Source organism: Ursus americanus, chromosome 14 (genome assembly GCF_024610735.1).
Source record: "Ursus americanus isolate L20-20 chromosome 14, mUrsAme1.1.p, whole genome shotgun sequence".
NCBI classification, from domain to species: domain Eukaryota; kingdom Metazoa; phylum Chordata; class Mammalia; order Carnivora; family Ursidae; genus Ursus; species Ursus americanus.
In genome coordinates, this window is record NC_142140.1 from 49193223 (window position 1) to 49209426 (window position 16204).

Genomic DNA, 16204 nt, shown 5'->3' on the forward strand with positions numbered 1-16204 from the left:
AAATGCAAAGATTTAGAAATCAGTAGCAGGAGGGCACATGATGGGATGAGCACTGGGTGTTATAGGAAACTGATGAATTATTGAACTCTACATCAGAAACTAATGATGTGCTATATGTTGGCCAATTGAATTTAAATAATAATAAAAAAGGAAATGCTTCTATCATCATGAAAGAAGATGTTAGGGGAAAAAAAAAAAGAATCAGTAACAGGACACCTGGGTGGCTCTGTCAGTTAAGTATCTGACCCTTAGTTTTAGCTCAGGTCATGATCTCAGGACCCCACCTCAGGGTCCATGCTCAGCAAGGAGTCAGTTTGTCTCTCTCCCTCTACTTCTCACCACTCCCTCTTTAGATGCCTCTCTCTCACTCTCTCTTTCTCAAATAAATAAATAAGTAAATAATCGTTTTAAAACTTTTTAAAATAAAAATATAAAATCATCAGGAACTTTGTTACCTTACAACCAATTTCATAGAAATGCAAAGAATCATAGGAGAATGCTATGAACAATTTCCTTCCCACAAATTGGGCAACCTAGAAGACATGGATATATCCCTAGAAAGGTATAAGCCACCAGGACTAAATTAGAAAGAAATAGGAAATATGAACAAATCAATAATGAGTAATCAAAAGTCTCCCAGGAAAGAAAAGCCCAGGACCAGAGAGCTTCAGAGGTGAATTCCATTAATCACTTAAGCATATATAAACCATAAAATTGAATTAAGAAGAATATATAGACAAGAAAACCAATAGAAAGATTAAGAAAGAGTCAATAATTTGAAAAGCTAAGCAAAATTGACAAAGCTTTAGTTAGACCAAAAAAAAAGGGGGAAATGAAGATGTAAATAAATAAAATCAGCAGCAAAAGATACAAGGAATACTGTAGAAATACAGAGACTCATAGGAGACCTCTACGAACAATTTCACTCCAACCTATTGGACAACCTAGAAGAAATGGATAAATCCTAGAAACATACAAACTACCATGAATAATCAGGAAGAAATAGGAAATAGGAACAGACCAATAATGAGTAAGCTTATTAAATCAGTAATCAAATATCTCCCAGCAAAAAAAGCCCAGGAGGAGAGAGCTTCACAGGTGACTTCTACTAATCACTTAAAGAAGAATGAGTGACAATCCTTTTCAAACCTTTCCAGAAACCTAAAGAGGAGGACACATTCTCAACTTCATTTTACAAGGCCAGCATTACCCTGATACCAAAGCCAGAAACGGTCAGTACAAGAAAAGAAAACTATAGACCAATATATTTGATGAACATAGACACAATTTTTTTTTCAAAAAATATTAGCAAACTGGATTAAACAGCACATTGAAGGTCTATATTCCATCATCAAGTGAAATTTATCCCCAGGATACAAGGATTGTTCAGCACGAGCAAATCCATAAAAGTGATACATCACATTAATAGAATGAAATATAACAACCATATGCTCGTCTCAAAACATGCAGAAAAAGTTTTAGACAAAATGCAACATACTTTCATGATTAAAAGAATAAAAAACTTCAACAAACTGGGTGTAGGAGGAATATACCTCAACATAAAATAAGACCATGTATGACAAACTCACAATAACATCACACTCAATGTTGAAAGGTTAGAAAACTTTCCTTTGTGATCAGGAGCAAGACAGGGGTGTCCACTCTCACCCTTCTTATCCAACATAATACTGCAGGTCCTAGCTAGACCAATCAAGCAAGATAAAGAAATAAAAGACATCCACATCAGAAAGAAGTAAAATTATTTATTTATTTACAGATGATATGAACTAAATATTGAAAATCCTGCAAACTCAACCCTTAGGAACACACTGACCATCATGAGTACTGAGTCATGTGTAGAATTGTTGAAATCACTACATTGTACTGTACTATAGTGTTCTGTATGTCGATTTCATGCCCTACACCAATACAACTGTAGTGAATTGAAAATGACACTTGTGGTAGACCTTTTTCAAGGATGGTCCCATTTCACCACTTATCTCTGTATCCAGGTGTTCCGCAATGTGACTGTGAAGCTCCTCCCATTGAGAGGTGGAGCCTCTCATCTCTGAATCTGGGCTGAAATTCGTGTTTCATTTGCCTTGACTAATAGTGTATGCTGAGAATGACAGTGTGCCTAAAGGGGCCTTGCTGCGTTTCTGCTCCTGTCCTGTAACTCCTGTATACAAGTCCAGGGTAGCCTGCTGTAGGAGGAGCAAACATGTGGAGCAGAGCCCAGGTGCACTAACAATGGCCAACCCAGACCAGCCTACCATTAGCAAGTTCCAAATGTGAGAACACAGCCAGGATTAGCAGAGCACCTCCAGCTGACCCACAGCTGACAGAAGCCTCATGAGGAGAGCAGCAGAGACCAGAAGACTTCCCCAGCGTAGTCCCCCATGTGATTTTAAAAGAAGCATTATCTTATATCTTTTACATTTGGCATGGGTTGTCATGCAGCAATAGCTGACTGATACAATAATCAATGTAACAGATCTGAGGATATTAACAATAATCTACTCCTTCTTATTTTTGACACTTGTTCCGATATTTGAAAGGACTATTCATAATGACCTGGTTATTCACATTTATTCCAAATAACTGTACTAAAAAGTGACTGTCATTGAGATTCCCTTCCAGGTAACTGGTAGAGGTTGGAACGACCTGCATGTTTTTGCAGGAAACTTGTGGGACCCTCAGTCACAAGTTTCCATTCCCAGAGCTTCACTGGGCAGGAATTCCAGCTCTTGTCTGAGTCATCCTTTGATCATAGGATTGAAGAGAGTTTAGAGCATAAAAAAGGTAAGAAATTAATGACATCAACAAAAACTAAGGATATCCTGTATGGTGACTAACATAACATAATAAAAATTATTATTAAAAAAAGAAATTAATGACCAATTGTTCACTTATTCACACTGTAAGTTTTATGACAACCTTTTAAAGGGGGGAATTTAAGTTTAGGGCAATGAAAGGAGTAATATTTGTAGGCAGGGTTTGAAATTTTCAATTAGAAACAGCAAAATCATCCAATTAAATAATACAAAATCTGCACTAAATTCTTCACTCCAGCTAAGAGAACCATTTAAACAGGGACACCATATATCCTACAGCTCAGTGCGTTGATATTCATCATCATATTCACATCGTCATGTGAAAAACATATTTTCCACAATAAAATATGGTGTGATAGAAAATTTTACTTCATCATATTTCAGATTTTCTCTGATCCTGAGCCCATGTTAAGTCAATTGGTTTATGCAAATTTGTCTTTCTATAGATAACACTGGGAGGGTGTTTTTGCATAAGCTATATTTTTAATGTTTTTTTTTATATTATGTTAGTCACCATACAGTACATCCCTGGTTTCTGTTGTAAAGTTTGATGATTCATTAGTTGCGTAACTAATGCATAAGCTATTTCTGCCTCGCGATTCTGTGCCAGGGATACTGTGGCTGCTGAGCTGATAAGGGAACAGAATCCTAATGAGGATCATGAAACCCCATGACTAGCTACAAAACAAACTCATAGCTTAAAGTCTCTATTATCAAGAAGAGCATTCTATTAACATAGAAAGAAATGGTAGACATAGAGTGAAAAAGTGTGATCTCAGAATTTCCTCTACAACAAAATTATTAAAAGTGGCCTCAGTTGCCAATGTAGTTTATTTCAAAAACTAATACAGGTCATCACTATATGAGGCAAATGGGAATCTCTGAAATGTTTCTGATTCAAGGTTGGGATTAACTTCGGAAGTTAAGAAGACAAAAGGAAGATTGTTGGCTATCAGAAGGAGCAGAAAGTTTAACAAAGGGACTTATTTAAATTCTATAGAGCAGATGAACTTTAGGAAAATTGAATCTCCAGGATATACATAGAGGGATGAAGTTCTTTCACGATCTGGTTAAAGAATCACAATGTCTGGCTGTTAGGCATTAAGCCTGCAATCACAGGTAGTAGTTGAAAAATGGCCCTTTTATGGCTTCCCTCTGAAAAATACACTTAGAGCCCCCTTTATGTCTGCGTTCCTCAGGCTGTAGATGAAGGGGTTCAGCATGGGGGTGACCACCGTGTACATCACCGAGGCCACTGCACTTGCGTGGGAGCTCTGGGGAGCAGCAGAGCTCAGGTACACACCTAGGCTTGTACAATAAAATAAGGAGACAACGGAGAGGTGAGATGCACAGGTGGAAAATGCTTTATACTTGCCCTGAGCTGATGAGATCCCAAGTATGGAGGAAACGATCTTAGAGTAAGAGTAAAGGATCCCAGCCAGGGGCGCACCAGCCAGCAGCAGTGCTGCAAAATACAGCACCATGTTATTAAGAAAGGTATCGGAACATGCAAGTTGGATCATCTGACGAAGTTCGCAGAAGAAGTGGGGGATTTCCATCTCTCTACAGAAGGACAGCCGCAACACCATTAGGGTTTGTAACAAAGAATGCAGGGCACTCATGATCCAGGATACGAGAAGCAATAGTGAACAGAGCTGGGGGTTCATGGTGACAGTGTAGTGCAGGGGGTGACAGATGGCCACAAAGCGGTCATAAGCCATCACAGTCAGGAGGAAGTTGTCCAAACCTGCAAGAAGTATGAAAAAGTACATCTGCGTGATGCAGCTTTCATAAGTTATGGTTTTTTTCTGTGTTTGTATATTTACCAGCATCTTGGGGACGGTGGTGGAGGTGAAACAGATGTCTACAAAGGACAGGTTGGCCAGGAAGAAGTACATGGGGGTGTGGAGGTGGGAGTCAGAGCTGACGGCCAGGATGATGAGCAGGTTTCCACACACAGTGATCAGGTACATGGACAGGAAGAGCCCAAACAGGAAGGGTTGCAATTCCGGTTCTTCCGAAAATCCCAGAAGAGCAAATTCTGAAATTCGTGTATCATTCTCTAGAAATTTGTGTATCATTCTCTCATTCCACGTAGTCAAGATGACTAGCAAAATAAGAGAAAATAACATGACATAATCATGCTTTACTAACGTGGCAGAAAAATTGTTGTTTGTATTCTGCATCAAGAAATTTAATGTTTACATTTGTGTATGGAACATGATAAAAATACTAAAAACTAAGAATAAAAGGAAACTATCTCCACATAAAACCATTTATGAAAAACCCACAGCAAGCATGATACTCCATGGGGATTCAGTGAACATTTTTCCTCTTTGATCAGGAACAAGGCATGGAAGCCTGATTTCAGAACTTCTTCTCAACAGAACACTGGAAGTTCTAGCCAGAGCAATTGGATGGGTTAGCCTGGATGATGGGTATTAAGGAGGGCATGTATTGCAATGAGCACTGGGTGTTATACGCAAACAATGAATCATGGAACACTATGCGAAAAACTAATGAACTACTGTATGGTGACTAACATAACATAAAAAAAAATTAAAAAAAAGAAGTAAATGGCTTCCAAACTGGAAAGGAAGAAATAAATGTATGTATGCAAATGATGGTATCTTATATGTGGAAAATCCTAAAGATGCCACAAGAACACTAGTAGAAATAGTAAATTAATTCAGCCAAGTAACTGGAACAATGGCAAACCTCAAAAAATCAGGTGCGTTTCTACATACCAACAGTGAACAATCTGAGAAAGAAATAAAATAATTCCATTTATGTGACATCTAAATGAATAAGACTGTCACCTCACACCTGTCAGAATGGCTAGCATAAAAAGGACAGGAAATAACAAGTATTGGTGAGGATGTGGAGAAAAGGGAACCCGCATGCCCTGTTGGTAGGAACGCAAACTGGTTCAGCTACTGTGAAAACAGTATGGAGGTTCCTCAAAAAATTAAAAAGAGAAATACCACATGATCAAGTAATTCCGCTACTGGGTATTTAGCCAACGAAGACAAAAACACTAATTTGAAATTAAATATGCACCTTATGTTTTTTTTGCAGCATTGTTTACAATAGCCAAGATATGGACGCAGCCCAGGTGTCCACTGATAGATGAATGGAAAAGAAGATGCGGTATATAGAGATAGAGAGATATAGATAGATAGTAGATAGATAGATAGATAGATAGATAGATAGATAGATAGATAGATAGATAGATAGTAGATAGATAGTAGATAGATAGATAGATAGATAGATAGATAGATAAAGATAGATAGAAGATAGATAGATAGTAGATAGATAGTAGATAGATAGTAGATAGAATGATATAGATATAGATAGATATAGATATACACAATGGAATATTACTCAGCCATAATAAAAAAGGAGGTCTAGCCATTTGCAACAACATGTGTGGATCTAGGGGGTGCTATACTAAGCAAAATAAGTCAGGTAAAGAAAATATCATATGACCTCACTTATTTATGTAGCCTAAATATGGAACAAATGAACAAACAGACAGACAGACGCTTAAATACAGAGAACAAACTGGTTTGCCAGGGGGGAGTTTGGGAGGTAGATAAAGGGTATCAATGACCTCAAATGAGATCTTGCCTTTTGCAAAATCATGGATGAATCTGGAGGGTATAATGCTAAGTAAAAGAAGTCAGTCAGAGAAAGACAAATACCATATGGTTTTACTTGTATATGTAATTTAAGAAACAAAACAAATGAGCAAAGAAAACAAAGAGACAAGACAGCAGACTCTTCAATATGGAGAACACACTGGTGGTTGCCAGAGAGGAGGTAGACGGGGGGATGGGTGAAATAGATGAAGGGGATTAAAAGTATGCTTATCATGATGAGCACTGGCAGTGTATATGGTTTGTTGAGTCACTATATTGTACACCTAAAACTAATATAGCACTGCATGTCAATTATACAGAAATTGAAAAGAGATTTAAAAAAATACAAAAAGTCCTTAAAATGACCCCAAAAATCTCCAAAATAAAAAAAAATACATAGAACAAAATCTATAGGGAAAACCATCTTACTGACGGCAAGAAACAGAAGGAAGAATTTATATATTAACTAATAGAATTTAAAACATTTTTATGGCCAAAATATCTCCATAGAATTCAATAGAGAAACAGTAATCTGTAAAATTATTTGAAATGCTGACAACTGTAGAAAATGGGCATATAATATATGGGCATATAATAATCATGGGCAAATCAATTGGTGACCAAATGTATGAATTTGCTCAAACTCACTGTTCATGAAAATAGTAAGAAATCCCTTCCATACCCATCAGCCTGTCAAAAAACTTAAAGAGCTGTCACATTGATTGGGATTGGAACTTATAAACAGGTAGCAAAGTGGTATTCTTTAATTTTTGTAGAAGAAATGTGAAGTGTTATAACATTTGGGGGAAATGGTCTGAAGACCATACCAAAATATAGGTATGCATTATTTCCTCAAGGTTTCTCATCTCAGCACTATTGCCATTCAGCCCCAGGTCATTCTCTGTGCTGGGGTTTGTCCTGGGCATCGTCGGATGTTTAGAGCATCTCTGGTCTCTAGCGACACCTCCCCTATCTGACAGCCTAAAATGCCTCTGAACATCCCCTGGTGTCCCATGGAGGACAAAATTGCCCCTGGTGGAGAACCAGCATTCTAACACAATCTCAAAATATCTTTGTATAATTGATGTAATAGCAATTTAATGAGAAAGAATATGAAAAATGCTCAAAAGTGTCAATGACCCAGCCACACCCTGAAATATTATGCAATTACTGAAATAAAGAATTAGCGTTATACTGGTTGATGGGGGCAAGTCTGTAAAGTACTATTGGGGAGATAAGATATATATATATATATATATATATATATATATATATATATATATATATATATATATATATATATATACTGAACCATAGTTAAAGGCCATTTACAATGTGCATAAGATTGCATTCATGAATTTGTATAGAAGCGTATGAATCAGGGCACCTGGGATGGTTAATCGGTTAAACGTCTGCCTCTGGCTCAGGTCCTGGGCTCGGGGTCCTGGGATCCAGCCCAGCATCAGGCTCCTGAGCAGGGAGCCTGCTTCTCCCTCTCCCTCTGCCCTCCACTCTGCTATGCTCTCTTGTGCACTCTCTGTCTCTATCAAATACATAAAGAAAATATTTAAGAAAAAAAGTGTATGAATATTTGTATGTGCATAATATAGAAACATACAATTTTGTTGAGAGAAAGAGAGAACACAGAAGCTAGGTGGGTGAGGGACAGAGGAAGAGGCAGAGAGACAAACTCAAGCAGGCTCCACAGTCAGCCCAGAGCCTGACCCAGGGCTCCATCTCATGACCCTGACATCATGACCTGAGCTGAAATCTAGAGTCAGACACTCAGCTGACTGGGCCACCCAGGCACCCCTAGGAATGTAAGTTTTAAAAGAAACTAAGAGCTTATGGAACAAAGGATAGCAGTAGGAATGAGACTAGGTTAGGCAAGGAGCTATCTCAAACAACAGTCTGAAACACAATGACAATTTAAAACTAACTTTCTAGACAAGCATAAAATAGTGTTAATGTAATGACATCAACATGGGTCACTAATTCAAGATTGAAGTGCTAAAGACTTGGAAGCAGCGGAGCCTGCCTGACTCAGTCAGTAGAGAGTACAGCTCCTGTTCTTGGGCTTGAGAGTTTGAGCCCCACATTGGGCGTACAGATCAGTTTTAAAAAACATAAAACACTTAGAAATAAACTAAATAATAAAATAATATAACCAAAGCATTATCTACACTGATGCATTCATCTCCTACAGAGATATATTAATTCATATTTGTTGAGGAAGAAAAGGTGAATGTTAGTTAAACGATAAAGACTGCTTTTCAAATGATGGCTGCAGGTGACGTGACGTTGAGAAAGAGACCTAATCACAAAAGACCAAAAGGTAGAATAGGGAATAACAGAAACGTGAAGTATGTTGTTGCAAATATGTAAAAATGGTGATTTATTAATTCAGATGATGCAGAAGAACCTTCTACACTTAAACATGCAAGAGAGGGGAGGAAAATACGACCAAATGATAGGTTTGAGCACAAAATGTATGAACTTTACTTCTACCCTCGGATACTTCTACACGCACATAAAGGAACTGAAGGTCAAACAGCAAAGTTGATGGCAAAAATTCCAATTCTTATGTTTGGAAAAATGGAATAAAAAACAGGAATATAAACACCCCAAACCCACCCAACAAAACACAGAACTGGCACAGACAATTTGCAATAGAGAAGGCAAACGTCTATGAAACCCACAAATATTCTCATCCTCACCAGTAAGGAAATAATGGCAATGTAAACCTTTTTTTAGTATACCTCTTTTCACCTGTTACATTAAAAAAAAATTACTTGGAATACCCAGCCTGAAAAAGGACACTGTGAAATGTATGTCTCATGATCCATTGGTCTGGAGCTTTCTCATCAATATGGGAACACACTCAAATTTCCCCTGGCTTAAGAGAATAAAAGGAATGCCCTCATTTGACTGGTATCCCTCATAGCTAATACCTTATATCTCTATTCCTCTTGATTGCAAAGACTCTTGGACTTGTGTTCCAGTCTTATTGGGACCAGTTTTCGCCACCCATCATCACACAACCATCATCACTAGTTAATCTTCAACGATCTCCTCTGCATGCTGATTTCAATGTTTTCTTTTTAGAATCATAAATAAATATATTCACCAGTTATTCAAGCAAGCCAAAAACCGCAGTGATGCCTGGTGCTGGGCAGGGCTGTGTTGGCTCTCAGGTGGCTTCAGATAAATATTCCCACACTTCTATTCTTGCTGGCCCTTTCCTGCAACACCTGCTGGATATTCAGACTCACCTGTATAGGGGTCTCTGTACGGAAGTCCGAATTCCTCCCTCTATGGTTGATGATGGACACTGAAGCTCTGTTCTCAAACAACACAGCAGGAATCTCCTAGCCAGACTTAGGACTTCAAAAAGAAATAACCGTGTCTCACTCAGCCCAAGGTTGCACCTGCTGAGGGACAACAGCAGAAGAGATATTTACATGTCCCTTTGCTCCTTAAGCATATTTCCCTCCTGGCCCTCCAACCCGTGGGCACATTATCCCCCATGGGACATTGCTCTGGACAGATGGACTATTTTTTTTCCTGTAATTTCCTGTTTCCAAGAGACCAGCTTATGAGTCAGGTGAATCCAGTTATTATTCTTCGCTGAACTCACCTGCTTCCCACAGAGCTAACCTCCTAGCACCTTATCCCAACCCTGAGTTAGAGATTCCTCCAAATCTAAGAGTGAAGAGTTTTTCTTTACTAGGCTCCTTGGGTCTCCCATATATTGACTCATGGTGGGATACAGCACTGATATCCCCAGAAGATTGCTATTTCCCCTTCAACAAGGTGAAGGACTGTATTCCTTTGACATAAAACCATGGGTACTACAGTGCTTGGCTTCCATGACACTTTTGCCAAATCAGTTAAGAGTTCAACTCTTTATGATAAATTAAGAGCTGTCGTTTCTTCCAAATTTATAAAATATTTTGGTAATTAAAAGCTACTTAGGTATGGAGCTTCAGGTTCACAAGATGAAAAGAGTTCTGGAGATGGATGGTGATGCCAACCGCACAGCAATGGGAATGTCTTTCATCCCGCTGAGCTGTGCATCTAAAAATGGTTAAGGGACATCTGGGTGGCTCAGTCAATCCAACCTCTGACTCGAAATCTCAGCTCAGGTCTTGATTTCAGTGTCTTGAGTTCAAGACCGATGTTGGACTCCCTGCTGGGCATCGAGCCTACTTAATAAAATGATAAAAATAAAAATCGTTAAGCAGTGGTGAAAGAGGTCATTGAAATTGAGGAGTGCACTTGCCCTGATGAGCACAGGGTAATGTATGGAAGTGTTGAATCACTAAATTGTACACCTGAAACTACTATTATGCTGTATGTTAACTAAATGGAATTTAAATAAAAGCTTTAAAAATATATACATAATAAGTACTAGGAAATGTATGAATCGTGGAACCGTTGTATTGTACCCCCCAAACTAGTAAAGCACTGTATGCTAATTTTACTTTAATTGAAAAATCTTTAAAGAAAAAAAATAAATAATAAATTTAAAAAGAGAAAAGGATAAAAGATTACCTCTAATTGTCCAGGTGAGACTAAGGTAATCACAACAGTCAAATGTTGACAAGGGAGACAAAAGAGTTAGTTTTGGAGAGACTTTGAAAATGCTGCTCTGCTGGTTCTGAAGGTGGAGAAAGGGCTGTGAACCCAGGAATGCAGGTGACCAGCAATCAACTGGAATTGGAAAGGGCACAGAGCCTCCGTTGAGCCTCCAGAAAGAGCTCAACCCTGCAGACATCTTGCTATTAGCCCGATGAGACTCCTTTCAAGGCTCTGACTCCAGAACTATAAGAGCACGTAAGTGTTTGTTTTAAACAACTAGTGGGAGGATATTTAACAGCAGCAGGAGAAATCTCACATGGACATAGTCAATGAAATTGTATGAGGAAACTGAGTTTAAGCCTCTCAATTCACCTATCAGCTTCCCTTGGATAAGGCAATTTATATTAAAAACCCACAGTAGGTAGAAATGAATTTTTTAAAATTTAAATTCAACTAGCCCACAAGAAAGGAAATTTTAAATCGATGTGGTTATATTTTTCCCCATCAGCTGGTGTAGTGAATTATTCGTGGCAATAATATGAGTGTGGTCTGACTCTGAGGTGTTTTAGGCAGTGACATAGGAAGGGAACTCATGATCAGTACAAGATCACCCACTGTAGTTTAAATCTATGTTTGTATTTCTGCATCCTTTTATTTCACATAAATTCAAAGCTTCATTCTTCTTTTAGTGCTATCCTCTCCAGCTCTCTCAACATCCCCATCAACATAAAAATGAAATCATAAATGTGTCTGTGCATGTACATACAGGAGTGAGTTATTTGAAAGTAAACATACTCATCACATCACCCAATTATCCCATCCCCCTGATCCACCTCCCTTCTGACAGCCCTCATTTGTTTCCTATAGTTAAGAGTCTCTCATGGTTTATCTCCCTCTCTGAATTTAAATAAAAAATAAAGAAAGTAAATGTATGTAAACACACACATATACAAGAAACAACTATTACCCTTAAATGTTTTCTTTGAGTTAAAAAAGAATGTCCACACTTTTTATTCATTCCCAACATGTCCATATAAATTTATGTTCAGAATCCCACATTACAAAAACAAAAGAAAACAAAACAAAACAAAACAAAACAAAAAAAAAAAAAAAACAAAAATAAAAGCAAAACGAACAAAAAAGAAACAGAACAGAGGATGATAGGGGAAGGGAGGAAAAATAAAATAACACAAAATCAGAGAGGGAGACAAAGCATAACAGACTCTTAACTATAGGAAACAAACCGAGGGTTGTTGGAGGGGAGGTAGGTGGGGGGATGTGGTTACTAGGTGAGGCCATTAAAGAGGATACCTGATGTAATGAACAATGGGTGTTATATGCAATGGATGAAATCTGAACTCCACATCTGAAACTAAAATAAATAAATAAATAAATAAATAAATAAATAAATAAATAAATATAAAAAGAAAAAATAATAAATAAAAATAATTCAATCCAAAAAAATAAATGAGGGGTAAAATATCAAAATTTTATTCATCGGGAAAATTTGTCTGTAATTCTCCTTTTTGATGGGGTCTTTGCCTGCTTTGGAGATCAAGGTGATACTGGCCTCACAGAATGAATTTGGTAGTTGTCCTTCTGTTTCTATTTTTTGAAACAGCTTCAGGAGAATAGGTATTATTTCTTCTTTGAATGTTTGGTAGAATTCCCTGGGGAATCCGTCAGGCCCTGGACTCTTGTTTTTGGGGAGGTTTTCGATCACTGCTTCAATCTCTTCATAATTAATCAGTCTGTTCAGATAATCAATTTCTTCCTGTTTCAGTCTTGGTAGTTTATAGGTTTCCAGGAAGGCATCCATCTCTTCCAGGTTGTTTAATTTATTGGCATAAAGCTGTTGATAAAAGTTTCTAATGATCCTTCCTATTTCATTGGTGTTGGTAGACGTTGGGAGAGGTTGAGACCTCTCCCCTTTCATTCATAATTTTATTAATTTGGGTCCTTTCTCTATTTCTCTATTCTTTTGAATAAGTCTGGCCAGTGGCTTATCGATCTTATTTATTCTTTCAAAGAACCAGCTTCTAGTTCTGTTGATCTGCTCTACTGTGCTTCTGGTTTCTAATTCATTGATCTCTGCTCTAATCTTGATAAACTGCTTTCTGGTGTGTGGGTTAGGCCTGTTCTTCTGTTCCAGCTCTACCTTATTGAGGTGAGAATATAAAAACTGCATTTTAGATTTTTCTATTCCTTTGAGTGAGGCTTGGATGGCTTTGGACAGCTACATGCAAAAGAAAGAAACTTGACCACTCTCTCACACCATACACAAAGATAAACTCCAAATGGATAAAAGACCTCGATGTGAGACAGGAATCCATAAAAATCCTAGAGGAGAACATAGGCAGCAACCTCTTTGACATCGGCCACAGCAACCTTTATCATGACACATCTCCATAAGCATGAGAAACAAAAGAAAAAATGAACATGTGGGACTTCATCAAGATAAAAAGCTTCTGCACAGCCAAGGAAACAGTCAAAAAAACTAAGAGGCAGCCCACGGAATGGGAGAAGATATTTGCAAATGACACTACAGATAAAAGACTGGTATCCAAGATCTACAAAGAACTTCTCAAACTCAATACATGTGAAACAAATAAATGAATCAAAAAATGGGCAGAAGATGTGAACAGACACTTTTCCAATGAAGACATACAAATGGCTAACAGACACATGAAAAAATGTTCAACATCATTAGCCATCAGGGAAATTCAAATCAAAACCACACTGAGATACCACCTTACACCAGGTAGAATGGCAAAAATTGACAAGGCAGGAAACAACAAATGTTGGAGAGGATGTGGAGAAAGGGGATCCCTCTTACATTGTTCGTGGGAATGCAAGTTGGTACAGCCACTTTGGAAAAGAGTGTGGAGGTCCATTAAAACTTAAAAATTGAGCTACCCTATGAGCCAGGCATTGCACTCCTGGGTATTTACCCCAAAGATACAGATGTAGTGAAGAGAAGAGCCATATGCACCCCAATGTTCATAGCAACATTGTCCACAATAGCTAAATTGTGGAAGGAGCCGAGATGCCCTTCAACAGTTGACTGAATTAAGAAGATGTGGTCCATATATGCAATGGAATATTACTCAGCCATCAAAAAGAATGATTTCACAACATTTGCAGCAACATGGACGGGACTGGAGGAGATAATGCTAAGCGAAATAAGCCAAGCAGAGAAAGACAATTATCATATGGTTTCACTCATTTATGGAACATAAGGAGTAGGAAGATCAGTAGGAGAAGAAAGGGAAGAAGGAAGGGGGGGTAAAAAGAAGGGGGAATGAACCATGAGAGACTATGGACTCTGGGAAACAAACTGAGGGCTTGAGAGGAGAGAGGGGTGGTGGAATGGGATAGGCTGGTGATGGGTAGTAAGGAGGGCACGTACCGCATGGTGCACTGGGTGTTATACGCAAGTAATGAATCATGGAACTTTACATCAGAAACCAGGGATGTACTCTATGGACTAACATAATATAATAATAAATTATTATTTAAAAAAAAAAAAGATCACCATGCATGTGCCACTTCAAAAAAAAAAAAAGGAAAGTAAAAGTATGTACAAATTTGAACACCAAGATTTAAGATAGAACAAGTGGCCGTAATGATTCAGTTTTTCTACCTTAGTGTCAGCAAGTCAGTACGGCTCATGGCATGAGAGATTTTCTGTACCAGCAATTGGGGTTGAACAACCACAAAGTGACTTCAGATTTCTTTTTCTAATCAAAGTGGGATTTCAAGACCAGATATCCTTATCCAGGAAATATAAATGAATAAGATCCAAGGCTGAATTCATTTCCCTTGAACAAAGTCTTATTGGATTAATGTCTGGATTAGATCTTTACTATGGTTGTAACAAATTACCATGATGCTGGCTTAGAACAAATCAATTTATTTTTGATAGCTCTGGAAGTCAGAAGTATCAGAAATAGGTCTCCCTGGGCTAAAATCACTCCGACTGCAGAGAAGAGTTCATTCTGGAGGTCTGGGGAGAATAGATTTTCTTGCCTATTCCAGCTTTAGAGCCACCTGGACTCCCTGCCTCATTTGCCCTCCCTTTTTCTTCAAAGTCAGCAACATAGCATCTCAAAATCTCTCTGACCCCAAGTCTTCTGTCTCCCTCTTCCACAGTTGGAAGACCCTTGTGATCTATTGAGCTCACCTGATAATCAGAATAACTTTACCCTAGTGTCAGCTGACTAGCAATGTTAATACCATTTGCAACCTTAATTTTCCCTTGTCATGATACAAGACATATCCACAGATTCTGTAGATTAAGATGTGGAAATATTTTGGGGACATTATTCTGCTACTAAAAGTCTTTGTCAGAGGTGTTTTTGATGTCAATTCAGAGGCCCTCCCCTTGAAGGATCAACCACAGAATTTATTTCCGACTCTAAGGTGGGCACTTAGACTTTTCTTTCAAAACCACACATGAAAAAGATCTCATGGCTTATTAATTATGTCTACGCCAAAACTATAAATGGCAAAGTAAACCCTTAACTAAATAAATATGATATCATCTCAAGGTTAAGGGGCAGTGCAAGGAGGTTAGACCTCTGGAAGGCAGGCTAGTTCATGAGAATGAGGAATACAAAAGTGGATTCACCTGACTTCTAGTCTGGTCTCCCAGGGACAGAGTCTCAGCAGGAAAAAATTCCTTTCTGTCCAGACCAGTGGCCCACGGGGAATGCAGTGCTCTGCGGTGGGAGTAACAATGGAAACAGCGCCTAGTGAGCAGACACAGGGAGCTGTAAATATCTCCTCTGCTTCAGAACGTCCGCATGTGAATCCTTGGACTGGCCGGGACATGGTTGCTATTTTTGGGTTCCGAAGTCTGGCTGGGGGACCCATGCTTCACTGCTTCCTACTGTCCCGTCTGTGAACAGAGCTTCGGTCTCCATCATCAACCACCAAGGGAGGAATCAGCACCTCCACATGGAGACTTTCATCTTATAGACCCCACCAGGTGAGTCTGAGAGCTCAGCAGGTATTTCAGGAAAGGATCAGAGAGAATGGAAGCTGAGAACATGTCCTGAACTCACCTGAGATGAGAGAGACTCATTTATAATTAATTTATGTAATGTGTTCAAAAGAGAAGTGTCCTTTCGACTCAGCAACACAGGC

General features: G+C 38.4%; 1 protein-coding gene across 1 annotated transcript; it reads right to left on the reverse strand.

Moving 5' to 3' along the window:
- Positions 1 to 3976: 3976 nt before the first annotated feature.
- Positions 3977 to 14060, reverse strand: LOC123796651 (olfactory receptor-like protein OLF4). The gene is made up of 2 exons (XM_045804175.2): positions 14049 to 14060; positions 3977 to 4894 (listed from the first exon to the last, which is right to left on the reverse strand). The coding sequence occupies exons 1-2, from the start codon at positions 14058 to 14060 to the stop codon at positions 3977 to 3979; spliced, it is 930 nt and encodes a 309-aa protein (XP_045660131.2).
- Positions 14061 to 16204: the final 2144 nt, after the last annotated feature.